Source organism: Amblyomma maculatum, chromosome 9 (assembly GCF_055883805.1).
Source record: "Amblyomma maculatum isolate TAMU_Amacu chromosome 9, ASM5588380v1, whole genome shotgun sequence".
In the NCBI taxonomy this organism is placed as follows: domain Eukaryota; kingdom Metazoa; phylum Arthropoda; class Arachnida; order Ixodida; family Ixodidae; genus Amblyomma; species Amblyomma maculatum.
This window is the reverse complement of record NC_139352.1, coordinates 21,617,434-21,639,009: the sequence shown is the minus strand read 5'-3', so window position 1 is coordinate 21,639,009 and position 21,576 is coordinate 21,617,434. Positions and strand designations below refer to the sequence as shown.

General features: G+C 43.5%; 1 protein-coding gene across 1 annotated transcript in view; it reads right to left on the bottom strand.

Moving 5' to 3' along the window:
- Positions 1–3,726: 3,726 nt before the first annotated feature.
- LOC146178566 (putative ATP-dependent RNA helicase DHX34) overlaps positions 3,727–21,576 on the bottom strand; it is a 30,709-nt gene continuing 12,859 nt past the window's right edge. Inside the window, exons 10-18 of the mRNA XM_084578378.1 lie at positions 17,419–17,565; positions 16,733–16,878; positions 14,547–14,657; positions 12,289–12,410; positions 9,509–9,670; positions 8,149–8,257; positions 6,785–6,927; positions 5,418–5,570; positions 3,727–4,108 (exon numbers count right to left, since the gene is read on the bottom strand). Coding sequence (XP_084434504.1) covers positions 4,101–4,108; positions 5,418–5,570; positions 6,785–6,927; positions 8,149–8,257; positions 9,509–9,670; positions 12,289–12,410; positions 14,547–14,657; positions 16,733–16,878; positions 17,419–17,565 — 1,101 coding nt within the window. The 3' untranslated portion in view covers positions 3,727–4,100. The remainder of the gene's footprint in view (positions 4,109–5,417; positions 5,571–6,784; positions 6,928–8,148; positions 8,258–9,508; positions 9,671–12,288; positions 12,411–14,546; positions 14,658–16,732; positions 16,879–17,418; positions 17,566–21,576) is intronic.

Below are 21,576 nucleotides of genomic sequence, written 5' to 3'. Positions count from 1 at the left end.
ACCAGTTGCATATAGCACCCAGCGGTCTTGCTCACCAGAGGCATTACTACTCCAGGTTTCGAGCCTTCAGCGTAGCGCGGCCGGGAGCCACGTCTTACCCACGTGACGTCACACCCCACGTGACACTAGGGTGAGAGCTGGGCTACCAACTCAAGCGGTCGGCGTAGCGCGGCGGCAGCCACGTCTTACCCACGTGACGCTGTGACGTCACACCCCACGTGACACAAAAGCGAGAGCTGGGCTACCAACTCAAGCGGTCAACGTGGCGCAGTCGGAGCCGCGGCTCAGTTGGCAGGCGCTGCCAACTGGAGTCTCTCGTTTCACATGGGACGGTTATGTCAGAATCAGCCTGCTAGGACTCTGGCATTCACGTTACCCCTATAGGCCACTAAGGCACGTTCATACGGCTGGTTAAGGCGGGGATTTGTATGTGGGCTGAGGAGGAATACCTATTCGCTAAAGAATAGGTATTCAGCTCTAACTGAGGATGGCAACATTACCCTAGAGGCAATGAACAATAATTTCAGAGATATCATTACTGAGTGCGCGGTAGAAGTAGGCGGTAGGATAGTTAGAGAGGATACCGGTAAGCTGTCTAAGGAGACGAAAGATTTGATTAAGAAACGCCAGAGTATGAAAGCTTCCAATCCAACAGACCAGATCGAATTGGCCGAGATATCAAAGCTAATCAATAAGCGCAAGGTGGCCGATATAAGGAAGTATAACATGGAGAAAATTGAGCATGCTGTAAAGAACGGGGGAAGCCTTAAAGCGGTAAAGAAGAAATTGGGCATAGGCAAAAACCAGATGTATGCGATAAGGGACAAGGCGGGCAACATCATCACTAATATGGACAAGATAGTCAAAGTAGCCGAGGAGTTCTATACAGATCTCTACAGTAGCCAAAGTAGTCAGGACCGTAATGAGATTGGCGGTAGGGAAAAACAGTCAGACGTTCCACCAGTAACGAAGGACGAGGTCAAGAAAGCACTAGAAACTATGAAAAGGGGGAAATCAGCTGGAGAGGATCAGATAACTACAGATTTGCTGAAGGACGGGGGGGATATCGTGCTAGAAAAACTGGCCAGCCTGTATACGCAGTGCCTGGTGTCATCGACGGTACCAGAAGCATGGAAGAATGCAAACATTATCCTCATTCACAAGAAAGGGAACTCTAAGGACGTTAAAAATTACAGACCAATCAGCTTACTGTCTGTTACGTATAAGGTATTTACTAAGGTAATCGCTAATAGAATCAGGACAACCTTAGACTGCAATCAAGCAAAGGATCAAGCAGGGTTTCGGAAACGGTACTCTACTATCGATCATATCCATACCATCAATCAGGTGATAGAAAAATGCTTGGAATATAACCAGCCCTTATACATAGCATTCATTGATTACGAAAAAGCATTTGACTCAGTTGAAACCTCGGCGGTGATGCAGGCATTGCGAAATCAGGGGGTAGACGAGCCGTACGTGAAAGTGCTGGAAGATGTATATAGTGGCTGCACAGCAACCATAGTTCTACATAAAGAAAGCAACAAAATTCCCATAAAGAAAGGTGTTAGGCAAGGAGACACAATCTCCCCAGTACTATTCACAGCTTGTTTAGAGGAAGTATTCAGAGACTTGGAATGGGAGCAGTTAGGGATAAGGGTGGATGGAGAATACCTCAGTAATCTGCGATTTGCTGATGACATTGCCTTGCTAAGCAACTCGGGGGATGAACTGCAAATAATGATTGATGACCTAGACAGAAAAAGTAGAAAGGTAGGCTTGAAAATCAATATGCAGAAGACTAAGGTAATGTTCAACAGCCTCGGGAAGGAACAGCAGTTTACATTAGGTAGCGAAATACTGGAAATAGTAGGCGAATATGTCTACTTAGGACAGATAGTAACCGCAGATCCGGACCATGAAAAGGAAATATCAAGAAGAACAAGATTGGGATGGAGCGCATTTGGCAAGCACTCGCAGATTATGACTAGCAGCTTACCAGTATCGCTCAAGAGGAAAGTATACAACAGTTGCATCTTGCCTGTACTCACCTATGGGGCTGAAACGTGGAGGCTAACCAAGAGAGCTCTACTTAAGTTGAGGACAACCCAGAGGGCTATGGAACGAAAAATGGTAGGGGTAACATTAAGAGATAGAAAGCGTGCAGAGTGGGTCAGAGAAATAACTTAAGGTACCGACATTCTAATGGAAATTAAGAAGAAGAAATGGACATGGGCAGGACATGTAGTGCGAAGAGAGGATAACCGATGGTCGCTTAGGGTAACAAACTGGATTCCAAGGGAAGGAAAGCGTAGCAGGGGGAGGCAGAAAGTTAGGTGGGCGGATGAGATTAAGAAGTTCGCAGGGGTCAAGTGGATGCAGCTAGCACAGAACCGGGTTAAGTGGAGAAATATGGGAAAGGCCTTCGCCCTGCAGTGGGTATAATCAGGCTGATGATGATGATGATGAGGAAGAAGAAAAAGAGAAGAAAGCTCGGTCACCCGCAGCTAATGCTTTCGCTCAATATTTGGTTCAGCAGCGTTGAACTCTTGTTCTTGGTTTGCTTCGCAATTAATTCGGAGGTGCACGAGTTTCCCAAATTTGTCAATATTAACTTTAGACATTATGATTTGTAAGTTTGGAGCCCACCTTCACAAATCCCCATTCAATTTATTTGCGATAAAGGAAGCTACATATGTGCATCTTTTTTCTCAGCTCCAAAGAAAGCCTGCGAAATAAAAACAAATAACACGTGACTAGCGCGCTTACACTCTATGATTGTGCTGCTCTCAATCGTGGTTTCAGTGAACGAAACCAGTCACAGCAGTGACTTGGTGGTCAGGCTGATGTTGGCAATTGTTGCAGCGAGCTCGCTGCAATTTGCACTGTCACATGTGATGATTGGCTGATGCGGGTGAAGAAACCGTCGCAGACATACCAGCCTGCCGCTGCAACTGGGCTGTGGAGCCACGGCCACAGTCGATTTCATTAATTTAAAAGCATGACTTGAGAGCAGCACAATCGTGGCGCAGGAATGTTTCAGTCGTGATAGTTTTTGTATTTGGCGAGCTTTATTTGGAGTTTGAAAAAATATATATGAGGTAGGCTTTCCTTACCACAAATAAATGTAATGGGGTTTCTAAAAGTGCTCTCTTGCTCTCTAACTTTGCAAATTATATTGGCCGAAAGTCAACATTTAGTAATTTAGAGAATTTAACTTAACCATTGACTGCAAACAAAAACTGCCTATGGCATACAAGACAGCTGGCAGCTGTATGCAGTGGTTTTCCTGGCCTACCTGAAATGTATTCTTGTTTAACCCTTGGCTAAATTTAGCTGGGATGCCCTGTATATGTCATGTGGTATTTCACATTAACGGAAAAGAGAAAGACCGAGGGCAAGCTTATCAGCTGCCTCTTTCCGCTGAAGCTGGGAGTGGGCTGGTGTCCATATTAGCCGGATTATTCTGCAATAAAAACAGGGAAAAATGTTTGCTTCTATTCGCTGCACTGAACAGTGCAACAGAAAACACAGAAAAGCTTGAGCATTCCTAATTTCTAGGTGCAGACATTTTTGAATGTCCAGTATAAAAATTCAATTTACCCACGATTGATACAATATCTAACTGCACAAATATTCTGCACTATGTATGTAAATATAAAGATAAAGAAAAAAATGTTACAAATGCAGCTTTTCGTTTTCTTGGCTTCAAAAATAGGCTATGTAATTGTATAAAGAAAAAGCTTTCAGTAAATCTGCGTATCATTTTTATTATTTGCATGTGACCACTTTGGCCACGTCACAGTCTGTTGCGTTGCGGAATAAATTAGGTCAGCTGAATTTTTCACAGCATATTCTTCGCTCCCTGCCACCAAGATTCTTGGAAATGCGTGCAGGAAAGGGTCACCATCAAGGAGCTTGACTCATTGACCAAGAAATTTCAATTTCTTATTGGTGCAGTCATGGAGGTCACAAAAGTGGGCAGTGACATGACTGTGTCCACTGCCATGTTCCTCGATGGCAATTCAGAGATCGTCAAAGACATTGCTGCTGCTGGATTTCTGGAGGAGTCCTTTGGATGGCCGCTTGCTGCAGCTTAGTCATTCATCTAGACGGGAAAAGATTAGAATGTGAAGTAACAGCTTATAAGGATGCTAAATGTTTTTCTGAGAGTGTTTATGTCAAAGAACCACCTGGTTGATTAATTATATGTGCGCCAAGTGTGAATGTTATAATAGGTTTAGTTCTGCTAATGGAGCAACCCCTCGAAACATATTATGCAAAGCCCTATACTGTGGCCCCTCTCACCACCTTAGTTGCTGGGGATATTAAACCCCAAGAGTCAAAATCAAACCAAATCTATCTTATCTTTCATTACTGCCTGGTGTAGTAACAAAACATGGTAAGTACATAGCAACTATAGTGTTAAAGTTTACCCAAGGGAATTGTTGATGCGATGATATTTTTAGAACGAAATATGTTTATCAGCGTGACATTATTTTACATCGTGTTAAAACTATGCTTGCATAGTTATGTAAAAATATTAGCAGAGTAAAAAAAAAAATGATAAAGAAAATAGAAAATCTGGGAATATCATCGCAAAAAAAAAGTTTATTAGCAACAAAATGCAACAATCCTCATAAAAATCCGAGAAGCCATTGTTGTGCGAATGCAGTCTGCAAACAGAGCAGCAGTCAAGTAAAAATTGCAGAGGCTGAGGCCGATGCAATTTTTATATCTGTGCATTTATTTTTCCCCAAAGACACACGGCTCAAAGAGGTGGATCATTTCGGTGAAACAAGTTTTCCAACCTGTCGTTAGCAGTGGCACCGAAGCAGAGGTATTCACCATAATCGCAGAGATTTCAGTCAGTTTTTTGCTATCCTTTGGCACAAATCAATTTTTAAGAGCCACTTCTGGGCTGTTTTCTTACAGTACGACAAAGAAAACAGTGCAGATTGCAAATCTGTTTCCTAAAATTAAAAATTTTTCTGACTTTTGTGATTTAATCCTCTTAAATAAAAATCAGAAAAGAAAACATAGGAAATAAAAACATGTTCTACTAAACAAAAGCTAGAAGTTTAGTGATTCAAGATGCAGATCGCATCCCAATACGCATCCCAATAAAGGTTACCAGTCAGCATAATGGGAAGGACGGTACAGAAGAATTGCTGCATTATAGTTGTGCTGGAGTAATCTTTCACTAACCCAACTAACAAGTTAGCAGAAACGAATGGACTGACATTTGACAACCAGGTTAATACTTGTCAGATCACTGTATGATACAAAAGCTAGAGGCACTGTAGGCAGTCAATCCTCCTCCTCTTTGTTATCAATACACTACGAATGTCCTGGCTCCATCCCTGGTGAGCAGCCCGATGAAGGAATTTCTCGCGTCAAAAAGGTCAGTTCCTTGCCTTGGGAGGTAGACTGGTGTGTATTTTTGTGCTGGAAGATCTCTGGAAGCGTCAGGCGCAGTTCCCTGTTGCACTCTTTGCAGAAGTACACTTTCTTCGAGGCATCGTTTGGACGTTCCACCTCCTCTTCTGGCTGGGGGCTTCCTCCAGCACCTGCACAAGTAACAGTAGCCCAACTGGGCATCAACAAATCTAGCACAAGTTTTTTACAGCACCTATAAACGTGGCCTAGCCCTGCTCAGCAAGACTACCCAGATACGAACCAGACTGTGGCACCTGCGTTTCGATGGAGCCGAAATGTAAAAGGTCTGCGTGATGTCGGCGCCAGTTAAAAGAACCCAAGGCAGTATAATTTATTGCAATACTTACTTGCACAGCAGGTATTTGGTTTTTTTTTTACTAAATTATGGCAGCCAGCACTCGAAGCTAACTCATACCTGGTATGAATATAAGCTTCCGTGGTAACCTAATAACTGTTTGATTATTTGCGCATACTTGGCTGCGTCTACTAACAGAAGCCACAAGCAAAGCTATGGAGTCGTGCTCCATTTTTGCTTAATTAACCCTTTGACTGTTCTTTCCGTACGGGTACTGTGGCCGCATCCTGTCCCGCGGTGTTTTTGCCGTTCGAATACTGTGCTGAGCGCATAGCATGTAAAAAAATTTGACGCTGGGGTGAATTTTTTTCTGAATATTCGGCAGTCAAAGGGTTAAACGTTCCTCAACACTACCAAAGCCTTTTGCCGAAACTAACACCATAATAGTCCTCACGCTGAAAGGTCCTAAACTACAAACTACGCCCTTAAAAATTTGGAAAGCATGACACGGGCTGCATAACTGTAGCAAAAAGTATACTATAGGCAGTATTATGAACACTGCATGAACTTCTGGAAAACTCTTAAAGTACTAACTGGACTATTGTAGAATGATTCCTAAAATTTCTGAGAAAAACAAGCAAAGTGATTACTCTTGCAAGGATAATAAAAATCTATTTCCTTGCACATAAATTTCAATTTCTGCAGTTGCGTGACAGTGCTCAAAGCAAGGGACTGCACACACGGTTGAGATCATTGGTTAACTATAAGGGGCTAACCAAACACTAGACACAATCCAAACAGCACTGACCAGAAAAGTTTAGAACTCAGCATATAACCAATTCTCACAGAGAAGGCAAATTTAAACGCAAAGCCGAAATAAATCCGTACCAATGGCACGTGCCGTTTGTCGGGCAATCTGCCCAGGACTTAAGCCCTAGACAACGAAAAGTCATCCAGTTTTTCACATCTGAAGACTGAAGTTAGTCTGCTGAATTTACCCAGCTGTCCACATGAATTATGCACAGGTAAGTGAGTTAAGGCTGGCAGTACCTTTGGTGATCTCACTGTCTTTGTCACAGGTGTCCAGGTGGATAACAGCATCCATGACAGCTAGAGGGAGCTCCTTGTCACACAGGGGACAGTGACATGTCTTGTTCATCAGCATCTCCTCAGGCAGGCTCATTTCTTCCAAGCTATCACAAAAAGCGACAGCACAACTCAGTAAGGCATCTTTAAACTTGAGGGTAATATAAAACATTGGGCAAGGATTAGGCTGATTTCTATCACAGACTTCAAAAAGGGACAGTCTTAACAGCTCTTAGTAAAAGTAAAAATAAATAAATAATAATAATAATAATAATAAACATTAAGAACCGTTGTCATGGGTGCTAAGTTGCTGAAGGGGTGCCCCTCACCTTATCATGTGAATGGCTGTGAAAAAATAAACAAAAAAAAAAAACAACCTCTGCAGTCTGTGCTTTACAGGAAACATAATTCAGTAGCTGTCAGCTAAACTAGTTGAGGGTCGCAAGCTAATATAGAAGAAGTTACGTCACCTAGTCACATCAGTTCTGTTCAGCCATTCAGTGACGTGCTTTCCGGTCTCCCACTATCACATATCTACTCATCAGCCACAGTGATAACCCAGGCTTCCAAAATCTCTCGCGTCACCATGTTGTCTGTTCAGCAGCGTTTTTCATCAGATTTAGCCAGGCTGTAATCAGCTCCTTCTTTTTCTGAATATTTTTCTTTGCAATTGGTCACTACGGGCAATTCATTTTATGAACACCACTGCTTTGGAACCAAAATGCACACATTAACAAGGCACAACTTTATTCACAAGAGAGCCTACGATTACAACTGGCTACGATTAAGAGAATGATGGTTTGTATACATGTTCATGCCTGAACTGTGAAAGAAGGCGTCAGGTGTGGCGTCATCCTGAGACGCACTGTGCGCGCCCGTCCTTTCCCTCACCCAGCTCTCACAGAAGTCATGTGACCATTCTGACTGTGTATATATATTGAATGGCAAAACATTAAAGGAGGTCATTCTTGGTCAGCATACCACGAGCATCTGTCTGCTTATCTGAGATCAGGAACCGAAACAAACTCAAGGTGATTTCTGTATTGACTTCTCACAACTATTTTCTGCTTCTTGCTCTGAATATCTTGCATACGTTTTTATGGCATACATTTCTAATGGGTGTTTACTCAGGTCAAATAAAACTAGTTTAGCAGTACACAGTGATCAACATTGATAAGATAGCAGGGAGATAACACAGAATAAACGTAAAGATATAGCATCGATGTCATTGTAATAGGTAACAGTTGACCGAAGAAAGCAACTGAAATTAATTGAGCAGTGCTCTACCAAAGCTACAGTAACAAAGACAAGAAAAGGTCATATCATACCACCCAAAGGTGAAGTAGCTGCTTATGAAGACTCCTCCTTTCCTTGGATTCACTTTAAAGCGGTCCTCGGGTAAGCAGTCCTCGTTTTCTTGAGCAAGTGCCCGAAAAGCTGCAATATCAAGACTTGCTTTTGAGTGGGTGCAGGGAATACAGGTCGAAATAGGCAACTCACACCTGACGACAACTGCTTCGGGTACAAATTATTATCTGTAGTTTGAAAGATGCTAAAAGTTTTAGAATTTATCAAGGATCATACCGTAAATACACAGCGAAAATTACCATCCTCCCAGATGCTTAATTAGGCGCATTACTTTATGTCGAGACCTCATATCCGCATTGTGTGACTGAATGCAGGTTCCGGGGTCTCAGTTATAGTACTGCTTTTTTCCCTCAATATTGCCAGATCTAGTTATCTAAACAAATAAGCCCACAGTAAGCAATTTAGCGCACTTAACTTAGCAAAACACGAAAAAGAAAATTCGCACTGACTGCAGGCGTATCAGGGCTACCGTAAAACGGTCAAGAGTCAATCTTGAAAACGATTTCTTGCATTAATTTCTGCGGTGAAAGGAAGTGGCGTCCCTGTGCTGTGCGATGTCAGTGCACTGCACATCAAAGATTCCCAGGTGGTTGAAATTACTCCGGAGCCCTCCACTATGGCACCCCTTTCTCTCTTTCCGCTTTCACTCCCACCTTTCTCCCTTCCCTTACTGCACGGGTCAGGTGTCCACAGAACAAGTGTGACAGATACTGCGCCTTTCCTTTCCTGTGAACCAAATATTATTTTTATTATTATTAATTTCCCACATCTGGGTTGGAATAGTCTTACGAATGATTTTGCATAATTCGGCACTTTTTTTTAGGGCATACACATTTGTATGCACCGTGCCTTGTGTACGACAATTTGACAGCATTTATGTTGCAACTGGATACAGTGCATGAAGGAGATGTTTTATAATCCCTGACTGCATGTAGACGTTGAAGTCGCTTCACTGACTGCAATTAACAAGAACACGGCACTTTTTTAAACCATACGAATGAAACCACCATTATCAGGCAAGTATTTAAACACCAAAAGCGGTACACAATCATCTAACCACCTGAAGCTAACCAAAGAAGTGAACTGCAGAAATAATTTCATTTAGTGGCTAATTTTGAGTTGGAAAAAGCAGGAAATTGTTCCCCTACATCTTTGGCTTTCAGCAGTCTGTGGTGTCAATGCAAAGCTGAAATCAGATAAGCAAGGCCTTCTGCGCTCATGCCAGCTTTGCAGGAACTGTTTGACGTCACATGCTCGGTGAGAAAAAGAGAGGCAAAAGCCAGACAGGTGCGCTTTAAGTGTGAACAAGAGCATCCCTACCCTGCGCTCCAGAGTAGAGATGCTTCACGTCAGCTGGCAAGAGGCGCTTCACCGTATAGGGGATTTCCGTCTTCAGCACGGCATCATATCGCTGTCTCAGCTGCTTCTGCATCCGCCTTACCTCGGGGCTGGGGTCTTTCTTTTGGTCAGAAGACAATGTCTCTGTGAGGAAGAAAAAAGAAAGGAAAACTACATGAAGGATAACTTTCATTGTACAGAAAAAGAAGTCTCCAGAGAATGGAGAGGTCACAAGTTCATAGGAGAGACAGCAACAAAGCTCTCACGAAAGGTACCATGAGATAAGCCAGCGTATCAAAAACATCATAACTTAAGGGCCAAGGGTACAGCCGAAAGAAATGCATATGGTACGCTAAATAATGGAACCAAGTGATATGTCCACATTATTTAAAATCCAAAGCATCAGATGCTTGCTGCATAATTAAATGAAACAAAGCCTATAACACCCTATCAGCATACCATGGTTCTGATAATGTGTATTCTGAAGCATTCCTTGATGTCTTTCACCAAACTTTTACTCTCAGTTTGTGGGATTCATTTTTCCACCAGGGAAATTTGGGGGCCTTAGTCCCAAATACAATGTGAAAATAAGATCCCCCCCCCCCTCCCCTTAATGTTCTTATGTGAATCCACATTAGGAACACTGTAGTTGCGCCATTGTAAAGCAACCCGTTTCTTAAATTTGGAAATTTGAACTGCAAGAGAGAGTAAACTTACTATCAAAACTGAGGCATGGCATCGCCAGTAAAGGTGAGACAAATGAGACATCAGGGGAGCTACGGCATTGCTATTACTTTGTGTTATGGCTTAGAATATAATCACAAAATTTTAATTAGGTATGTAATTATGGTACCTTAGTATGTGTTCACAGTGCTAGTATTCGGTAGAAGCACTTTATTATACCTCAGCTAAGTGACAACTAGCTACGGTGTATATTCGAAGCTAATATTGCAAGCTTTATTGAACTTTTATGATATGAAAATGATTGGAAAGTTTTATGACGGTAAGAACAGGTTGGAAGCAGTTATTATTTTGTAGCGAAAGCTACAATGCGGTAGGTTTTAGAGCTGTCAGCGTAGCACCTTATTACTGTGGCACCGTAAAGGAATCGTAAAAGAAGAAGAAGAGGAAGAAAAAGAAGGAAAAGAAGAAGAAAGAGAAGAAAAAAAAAGAAGTAAAAGAAGAAGACAAAGAAGAAAAAGAATGAAAAGAAGAAGAAAAAGAAGACAAATAACTCAGTAGTTGGTAGAGGCAGACGACAAGATCGAGTTGCTAGGAAAGAAAGTTAGTTCAAATGCTGTGACAGCGGTGTGCCCCCAGTTCTACATAGAGACGATTTCATACCACTAGAAGTCTTCTACACCCAAATGAGAATGGTTATGACGAGAGGCAAGGGGTGCTCATACGTGAAGTGATTCCCCTGTGGCATAAATAAAGCTGAAACCATAGAGCAAACCATTATGTGCAAAAGCCATGTCTTTGTTTTCAAGCTGAACCTAAGCGTAGCCATGCAGATTGCTTTCACGTAACTTCAGGCTTAACCACAAGCTAAACCACCGCTAATTTTTTTTTAAATCTCAAAGGAACTGAAATCTTGAATACTCACTGTGCAATTGCTTAACGTAATATATATGCGAATTATCTGCTTAAGATTATACCTGAAGCGAGAGATTATCTATAACACTTCTAATATACACGAAGTATAGGAATTCAGCTTATCAGAAAACGGACAAGAACAAGAATAAGCAGTTAACGACAAACACTACTTCACCGCAACCATGGTGCACAGAGATAATACTTCTGTTCGCAGTCCCGCCTATATTTTATTCTGAATACATTGCCATTGTCCCGTGTGCTCTTTATCATTTTTTTTGCTTGGCTGACTTCCAGAGAAGCAATGGCACAGTGACTATTCAGAATTTCAATTCCTCTGATATTTTAAAAATAACTGCTTTCAACCTTTTTTTAATCATGAAAATTCGGTGAAGCTTGCAAAATTAACTTCGAATATACACCATAGCTGTACAAAATTACGACAGCTGTTTTTTGACTTGCCCACTAATGTTCTTTACGTGAATTTCAGTGAACAGCGGAAGCAATAATAGTCTGCAAAGAGTCCCACAAGACTGCCTGACGTTTACCAAAAAGGCCTTCTTGTAGAAAAAAAGCACCTAAACATTTGGCGAGCGCTTAAGCTTAAGAGGGCACTTAAACAGAAGTGTTAATATCTCCTGTCTGTGGCTCCCCTAGCAAATTCTTGTTCACATATTTGCATTTTGCTACTCACTAGATCACAAATCCCTCAATTTAAACCTCTACTAACTCACATGTACCCCTCAGTAAACAGTCACAAGCTGCGACACTCTGTGAAAGATTTTTCTGATGCATTACAACGTCTATTCACCTGCTAATATTGTTTTTACGTATGTTTTGTGCCTGTGTGCAGCTAATATTGCATAATTTTATTCTTTTCATTATATACTAATGTGAATTCACTCCTGCTTGGGCCGAGCAATGGCCTGCAGTATGTTGAAATAAAGTAAATAAAATAAATAACCCAACACGGATATAAACCCCCCTTAACCAAGCCTTATGAATGTTCTTATTTTCACTCACAAACACCACCGATGCTGACAACGCCAAATGCCAGTTCTTGCAATGTCCTCGAATTAAAATGAAGTGATGTTGTCACAAAGAAGAGGGGTCGAAATAATTGCTCAGTAAGACTCCAGTCTACATAACACGACATGCACCGACCATACCTTCAAGCATGTGAGCAACCAGTTTTTCATAGAGGCTCCGCGCGACGAGGACCTTCAGCAAGAGTTGCAATGCTTCCTCTGGGTCGGGGAAAGTCACTTCAACAAATTCGTCAAACACCAGCCTTGGGGTAGAAAAAGAGCATAAAAAAAAAATCAACAGATAGATGAACAACACCAGCTGGTTTATAATACGCACATATACTTGCAACAAATGCAATTAGAGCTATACACCTACCACGTGCATCTTTAACAGCTGACATACATTCTACTGGATAACATTGTAACCCTAGCTTTTTTACACCCGAGAAATTTTTTTATATATTATAATTAGGGGTGTGCGAATATTCGAAATTTTCGAATATCGAATCGAATATCATAATATTCGATTAGTTAAACGAATCAAATAGTGGAAATTAAAAATTATTCGAAACTGTTCGAATATCTTCGCAAATTTTCGAATAATTTTCGAATACTTTTCGAATAACTGGCACGAATTAACTTCTCAGTTACCTCCGACCATTCTCGCGAAGGCAGCGTCAGCTCCGAGCAGGCACAGCTTGCTGCCGCAATAAACCTACGCAAGAAGCAGAGATCACCATTTTAAAGAGCCTACACGTCGCCTACAGGGAGCCTACACACAGTCAGCGTGGCCGCGACACGGTCCATTCGCATGAAAACATTCTTAAAGATTGGACATATCACGAATCGCGGAGGCAATTTCTCGTAGTCGTGTCATAGTTCACACGTCTCTAATCTGCCGAGAAGTAACGCTACGTGTTTATTCCCTGAAAATTTCATTCACTTTCATCATCAATAGTTGAGGTTAAGTTTATTATGCTAGTGGCGCATGACATGAGAGTTGCATGAATGTTGTCAGCTCATGCCCATACATCTCTCCACTATACATCTCAGGTCGCCTAGCGCCAGTTGTAATCGCCTAGCGCCAGCTAGAGGAGAGCACGCGAGCTAATTGAGAAAGAACGAAAGCAACGAAAGTCACTGAAAAGAAGAGGACGATGAGGAGATCGTGCGCTCGGTGATAACTAGTTCGAAGAGCCAACAGCAGGGGAAGCGCAACTCTGTGGCCTCGGGTTACGCGGACGCAAGTCGGACGAAAGCGTCGCTCAGCCATTCGTATACTCTCTGATATATTGTATCATGCAATCTAGTTCACTAAATAAACTCGTTGAAACGTAATTGTTGTAGATAAAAACAACCAGCAACTGACAATGTGCGTAGAGATTAATAGTTGCGCCCTCTAGAGGAGATCAGCGTTTTCCCGTCAGATCTATTACTCCACGAGTTATAGCGCTCTACCGCAGCGCTATAACAGCGCTATAACGAATAGTAGAGCGCTCTATAGCGCTCTACTATTCGATTCGTATTCGATTCGCTGCTTTCACTATTCGATTCGTATTCGATTTGCTTTTTAGCTACATTATTCGTATTCGATTCGATAGCAAGAGTGCACTATTCGTATTCGATTCGGTTTGGAAAAAGTACTATTCGCACACCCCTAATTATAGTGACTGCTTCCCAAAGAATTATCCTTTGAAGTGTAAATATCCAAAGAGAAAACAAAATGACAAGGCTTTTGAAATTCATAAAGGAGTAACCCAGCGTTGCAAAGAAAATATTCCATCCACTTAGATTCTCAAATCTACGGTTTCTATTGAGAACATACAAAAAATGCGTACATTTTAGCATTTTAAAACACTCATTTTTTGCAAATTAAAAAAGGCATTTACAGGAGCCATAACTAAGCCTAAATTAAAACCCAAAGGCATCTATCTTAATTCTTTTTGTGTGTGTGTTCATGTGTTCATTTTGCATTCCTGGTTTGGAATGGCTGTGTAGTAATTTCTGCATAATTATGTACCTATATTAACCTAGTGCCCACATTTATATATGCCGCTATATTATGCCTTTGATCAAGGATTTAAAGCCTTCAGAGAGCTGAACGGTCCTTGTGAATGACCTTGACAGCATACATCAATTGAAATCTTTAATTCTACTCTACGCAGTTCATGCAATACTTCAAGTAACCATGATTTTAACAACCTGGTTCACTTGGGTTGACTACTCCTCCAGTTACGCAACTATGAAATGAACGCCTCAGTATACTCTGCGCCGACTGCTTCCAAGGCTGTAAACAACTTCAGCTCATAACTCCTAGTTACTTGTAGATTAGTGAAGCAAACTAATACTACAACTTTACAAATATTTACAAATTAAACTGGATAAGTGGCGACACCTACCTGGTCACTGTCATGCTAGAGTCTATGGCAGAAGAGACCAGCAACAGCATCTGGACACACTGCACCCTCAGGCAGTTCAGTAAGTAGGGCTTGGTCGTTTCCAGCAAGGACCTGTAAAGACAGAACAAGTCACCAGCTAAAGGCTGAGTCCGCTGAAAAGGTCATGCTTAGTAATCAAGCAAAACAAAAAAGTGTTCTAAAAAGCCTCTGGGCACTTTGTTGGCACAAATCCCACACACTATTATGGCATACTTTGCTGAGCATAAAAACACATAACGCGTTACAACTTTTCCATCTAACTCTAAAAGGGCACACAAGCATCAAGCATCATATTTTTTTACTTATGATAATACTGCCCACCTGCACGAGTGCACCTGTCCATTTAGTTAAAAAGAACATGACGTGTCAGCCAGAGAGCATTACTGGTAAACGCACTTCCGGTTCAGGTGAAAGAGGCGCAGTGCTGTCCACTTTCAAGAACAGCACAGAGTTTGAACAAAATTCTCTCGCCCGACGGCGCGTGCACAGAGTGACGTCAAACCTGTGAGCCCTTAATACGGCAATTGAACAGTGGATGCAGATGAAGTTAGGATTGCCACCTTGGTCTAAAAAACAAAGAAACTATGAATGGAAAAATTGACTAACAAGAAAGTATCTGGTCTGCAGTGCCGGTCGCAAAGGTGCTGGTAGTGCCAATAACAACGCACAGCCTATGCACACTTGTCAAGCTGCCCAAATGTTAGCAAGATTGAAAATGCGATACTCTTCAACCATCAAACTGCAAAAACTCGAAAGATCAATAAGAAGGATATGCAGCATTTTAGAGGAAAAAAACTAAACGGTTTTCAAGGAGTGTTAATGGCCTGACATAGTGATTGAAAGAACATCCAGTGATGTTCCGTTCGGTACCTTGGACAAAAAATAATGCCTTCAACACAGTAGCTCATTTTTATTAAGAATAGAAAATGCAGAAAGGCATACACAGTCATGAAACATGCTAGTAATCCATACTTTAAATATTTCTTCTTGTTCACACTTTTTCAGGCTTTGTTCACCACCACAAGATAAGTGATTATGTTTGTTACTAGTTCTAAAAAACAGACTGGACTACAAGATGCTAAAGAAGCATATCAAGAAACATCCCGAAGTTTGCCCGTTATTGCATGGTCAATGGCTTGAAGCTGTGGGGAGGGCGGCTGCTTCCGCGCCCTCAGAACAAAAAGTGGTTCGGGGACCGCCCCGCAAGAGTTCTTGGCTGCTTGGAAGTCATGTTTTTCTTCTTTTTCTGAGTAATTTGTGAGAAGAGATCTGAGAAAGCATTTCGGCACCACTGGCTTTATGATGGAAGAACTTTAAAAAAAATTGCTGTTATCATCTGCGACTAAAATAATCAGATTGGATGGAATTTCCTCATTACGGTGAGGCCAGAAGCTGAATCCATTCAGCCCGGCCAAATGTAAAACTCAAGGATTTCCAACTGCTCTATATGTTCGAGGTCCTTTGATTCCTATATATGACATTTCAGAAATCAAGGGATATTTTTTTTAGTGTTTCACGGACCACTACAAGCCTTGAATAAGGATTGATACTCAGCACGTAGGCTCTAAGAGAGAGGACCAAGTCCAGCTGGTTGGTTTGAGATAAAATAGTGAAGAAACAGATAGTTAGTGGAATCCTTTTGTGCCCCATATTCAAAGTGCAGCATCCCATGCTGTTATAGTGCACAAAAACCATTCTGATTCCTTCCTATAGAAACAATTTGGCCATAGATGAAGCGCTCTCCATTTTTTTAGCCTCGAAGAAACCCCCGATTGCTTTCAAGAAAACCTATGAAACTCCTCACATCTTCGCTCTCATCCCTGAGAATGCATGGAAAATTGGCTAAATTCAACAATAATGCTGTCTCTAGTGTGACAACACTTTCTTCTAAGTGAATGAAAAGGTCCGAAATAAAGCAGGCAGAAGGAAAGGTACAGGTTGAAGAACGCAGAGATTTGGACAACTGGGACACCCGAAGTTCTCCCGGACTACCCACAAGCTTGCCTGCCATTTACTGAACTCAAATTCAAATACAAAGCCCCACTTCTGAGTTGCCGCTACTGCTTGTTCTCTCTCAATTCAGCAAGAAATGATGAGCACTTCCAGCGGCAAAGTTCAAAGTTGAAAGGACATGCTTCTCAGCTCACATGAACGCCACAACTTGGTGCTTTGCACTGACGGGCAGATTACTCCGGAAGTTGGGCACGGTCAGGATGTCCATGTCATCGAGACGAAGCACATCCGCGTGCAACGCGAGGACACTGTTTGGATGGAGCACCACAAACCCTTTGCCCTGCACGCAATGAGCATGCAGTCCGGTAAAAGCTATTCAAATCTTCAGTTAAAAATGCATTCAACCTTCATGCTTTTACCTATCACTGGTTAAACATTGCATGTAATAAAACATCATGTAACGGGAGTGATAAAAACAAATTCTCCTTGAGAGAATCCGCATACATATGCTCAATATGTTATTCTAATAAAGTGACCAGTGATCGAAACAAAACAATTTCGAAACAAAATAGATATGTGGCCGTGGGTGTTGTAGCAATTTAAATCTTTTCTGCACTCATTGAAAGTCAGGTGACCCACATTTCATTCAAAATATCAAATACACAGCTACATCAGCTTCTACTGTTTTCCTGTAGGAACAGCTTCTAGTATGTCATGTATTGTGGAATCTCGGAAGATTATTTGTTTTCTAAGAGAGGATTCTCTGAAGGTTCTTTTTTTCTACAAATGTGCAAAACCATATTATTGCACAGTTTAAGAAAATAAAAACAAAAAATTGAAGAATAAGTAAAAACAAGAGAGGAAGCCATGCTAAGCATACCTTAGTGTGAAACAGCTGGTCCGAGTCTCGTTTGTACGAATTGTGGTCGTCTGATATGGCGATCTGTGGGTACACTCCAGCGCACAGGATCAGCTTCATCAGGCTTAGGTCGTGGAAGCCAAAACTGCGGCTGCGGCGCAGAAATTCCTGGTTTGAAAGAAAACAGGCAAGAAAGAGTGCAAGCGATTTCAGCCCTCTGTTCCCTCAAGTGACTGGAAGCCACTTGAAAATGTTGGTTTTCAACAACGCAGAAAGAAAGGAAAAACAGAAATGCGCTTACGATGAAAGCGTGGCAGCAGCGAGAAGAGGTACAAATAATTTCGAGCAAGTGCCCAAACTGCTTCAGCCTTTTGCAGTGAAATTCCAAAGGGAAGAATTTCAAAACTCCCCACTAACATCAACTCTCCATATTGTAAGGTAACGCGAAGGTCGGACTTGGGGAATCAGGCTTTATTACAGACCTGAAGCCTTGGTCGCACACTGCAGCCAAACACACTCCGCGATGACGATGGGTATCTACAAGAGGGAGCAGGATGAAGATGAAGCAGCACGTTCAGCAGTGTGGAAGATGAAGCGCCACACAGTGCTCACACTATTTCGCCCGCGCAGTTCAAGCGGCCAGCCTGGCCGCAATTAGTCCGCAGGATTGCGCCGAATAAAAGGTTTCATACGTGAAACGTGGACAACTTCAGTGCCACGGTAACGACAGTCCGGAGGAGGGTAAACAGGGGAGACGCGATAGTTGACAGGGGAGGTTTTTGCAAGAACTGTGTAAGGACCAATGTAACGGTGCTGTAACTTGTCACAAAGGCCAGGAGTGCGTAATGGGGTCCAAAGTAACACCTCGTCGCCGGGACGGAACGAAACTTGGCGATGGGTTGCATCATAGCGGTACTTGCGGTCTTCCTGGCTAGCTTCCGTGTTGACGCGAGCAAGCCGGCGTGATTTGGCGACTCGGGAAAGGAACTGGTCAGGAAGAGAGGATGAGGAACTGGCATGTGTAGAAAGAAAAGAGGCGTCAAGAAAGGTAGCGGGAGAACGGCCGTAGACGAGGAAAAACGGGGTGTAACCTGTGGTCCGCTGTACAGCCGTATTGTAGGCGAACGTAACAAAAGGAAGTATTACGTCCCAGTTTCGGTGGTCCTGGTCGACATACATAGACAACATGTCAGAAAGCGTGCGGTGGAACCGCTCAGTCAACCCATTGGTCTGCGGGTGATAGCTGGAGGTCAATTTGTGATGTGTGGTTGAGGCCTCAATAACTTCGGCTACAATCTTCGACAGAAATGTCCGACCACGATCGCTGAGAAGCACTTGAGGGGCCCCATGGCGCAGTACGAGCGATTCCAAAAAGAAGGTCGCGACCTCATGTGCTGAGCCATTAGGCAGGGAAGCGGTCTCAGCGTAGCGTGTTAGGTGGTCGACGGCGGTGACGATCCAGCGATTACCTCGTGCGGACAATGGAAGTGGCCCGTATAAGTCTATGCCAACAACGGCAAAGGGAGTAGCAGGGCAAGGTAGCGGCTGTAGTAGGCCAGCAGGAGGAGAAGTGGGCCGTTTGCGGCGCTGACATGGCAGACAAGAGGCGACGTATTTTGCCACACTTGAGGCGAGGCCTGGCCAGAAGAAACGGGCTTTCACGCGGTGGTAAGTTTTATGAAAGCCTAAGTGACCGGCTGTAGCATCATCGTGGAAAGCCGCCAGGATACGGGTGCGAAGCACTTTCGGAATAACGGGGACCCAACGGGTGCCTTCGGAGCAATAAATATAACGGGAGAGCACGCCGTTGTCAAGTTTGAACTTTTGGAGTTGTCTGCGCATCCTAGCGGTAGGAGGGTGAGAAGCACCGGTGAGAAGGTTGATTAGGGAAATACAGTAGGGATCTGCTCGCTGGTTTGAAATAATGGCGTAGCGATCTGGAGCAGCGGCAAGAGTAGCACAGAAGGTTGGGGCTCTGGACGACATTGGGACGTCGAGGGTGCACGCAGGAAGGCTCGAGGAAGCACTAGGTGGTGATTCTGAGAGCGGGCAGCGGGAAAGAGCATCGGCATCTCGATGTTTGCGTTCCGATTTGAATATGACATCAAAGTGGTACTCCTGCAAACGCAGAATCCAACGGCCCAGGCGTCCAGTCAAATTTTTGAGGGTTGATAACCAGCACAGAGCGTGGTGATCGGTAACGATCGTGAAATGCCGGCCGTAAAGGTAGGGGCGGAATTTCTGAACTGCCCAAACGACGGCTAGGCACTCTTGCTCAGTGATGGTGTAGTTGCGTTCCGCTAGTGTTAGAGTTCGACTGGCAAACGCAATTACCTTTTCCCGAGAAGCGGTATCACGTTGCAGAAGTACGGCGCCGATACCGAGGCTGCTGGCATCGGTGTGAAGAATGGTGGCAGCAGTGTCGTCGAAGTGAGCGAGAACAGGGTCCGAAGTGAGGGCATTCTTTAGGGTTTGGAAAGCTTTTTCGCATTCTTCGGACCAATTGAAAGTAGTACGGTCTGTAAGGAGGCGGTGGAGCGGTGCAGCAATGGTAGCAAAATTTCGAATGAAACGGCGAAAGTACGAAGACAGGCCAAGGAAACTGCGTAGTTCCTTAGTCCGCTGAGGGCGTGCAAAGTTCAAAACTGCAGCAAGCTTGTCAGGGTCGGGTCGAATGCCATCGCGGCTGACGAGGTGGCCCAGGATCTTGATTTCTTTCTTGGCGAAATTACACTTTTTTGTGTTCAGCTGGAGACCGGCGGATGCCAGGCACGTTAATACTTGATCAAGGCGGCATAAATGATCAGAAAAAGTCGCAGAGAAAATAACTATGTCGTCCAGGTAGCACAAGCATGTTTTCCACTTAAGTCCTCTAAGAACAGTGTCAATCATGCGCTCAAACGTAGCGGGGGCATTACAAAGTCCAAAAGGCATGACACTGAATTCGTAAAGCCCATCGGGAGTAGCGAATGCGGTTTTTTCTTTGTCGGCTTCGTGCATCGGTATCTGCCAGTAACCGGAACGCAAATCCAAAGTGGAGAAATATTCGGCGCCCTGAAGACAGTCGAGGGAGTCGTCAATTCGTGGCATAGGGTAAACATCTTTTCGAGTGACTTTGTTAAGTGCGCGGTAATCAACGCAAAAACGCACGGACCCATCCTTTTTTTTGACCAAGACGACCGGAGATGACCAGGGGCTAGCTGATGGCCGAATAATGTCTCGCCGGAGCATATCATTCACATTATCTTCTATGATTTTACGTTCTGATAAGGAAACACGGTAAGGGCGGCGGCTAACAATAGAAGTACCTTCTGTAATAATGCGGTGCTGTGCAGAAGACGTTCGGCCCAAGGTCGGAGAAGTGACATCAAAGAAGGCTTGGTGTTTTCGAAGTAATTCCTGCAAAGCTTGGCGGTGAGTCGCAGGAAGGTCAGGATTGATGGTGCCAAAGAGAACAGAGAGAGAAGCATCGGAAGAAGCTGCTGGTGAGGAAGAGGGGGCGGTAAGGGTGGTGAGGGACACCGGGTGAATGTCCAGGACACAAGGAAAACATGTCCCTTTAGTCAGCACAATGGGCTCTGGGGAAGTGTTCGAAGCAGCGACAAGCGCTGTGCCATGCTCAAACCGAACAAGACTTGGTGGTAGCGCGATTCCGCGGGTCAGATGGCGATCAGAAGGCACGATTAGCACATCTCCGTTATCAATGTCAGTAGAAGTAAGCGCGACAAGTTGTTCGCATCCAGGGGGCAACACTGAGTTAGTAGCGGCAAGCAGGCGATAACGGGGCTCGGGAGGTTCAGAAGACGGATCGCTCTCGTTCATGTAAATGACCCTGTCGCGACACGAAATGCTGGCTGATGCGGCAGACAGAAAATCCCAGCCTAAAATAATTGGGTGAGCGCACGGTGACATCACGGCAAATTGTACATGGTGGCGGACACCATCAATAAAAACTCGCACAGTACACTTTGCAGAAGGCCGAATTATTGCACCATTAGCTCCGAGGAGTTCAGGTCCATCATAAGGCGTTTTCACTTTTCGCAAGCGGGAGCACAAGTCAGTGTGTATCACAGAAACAGCGGCGCCCGTGTCAACCAAAGCCTCAACAGATAATCCTTCAACCCGCACTAAAATAATATTCCAGGGGCATTCCGGAGGATTTTTGGGATGGCCGAAGAG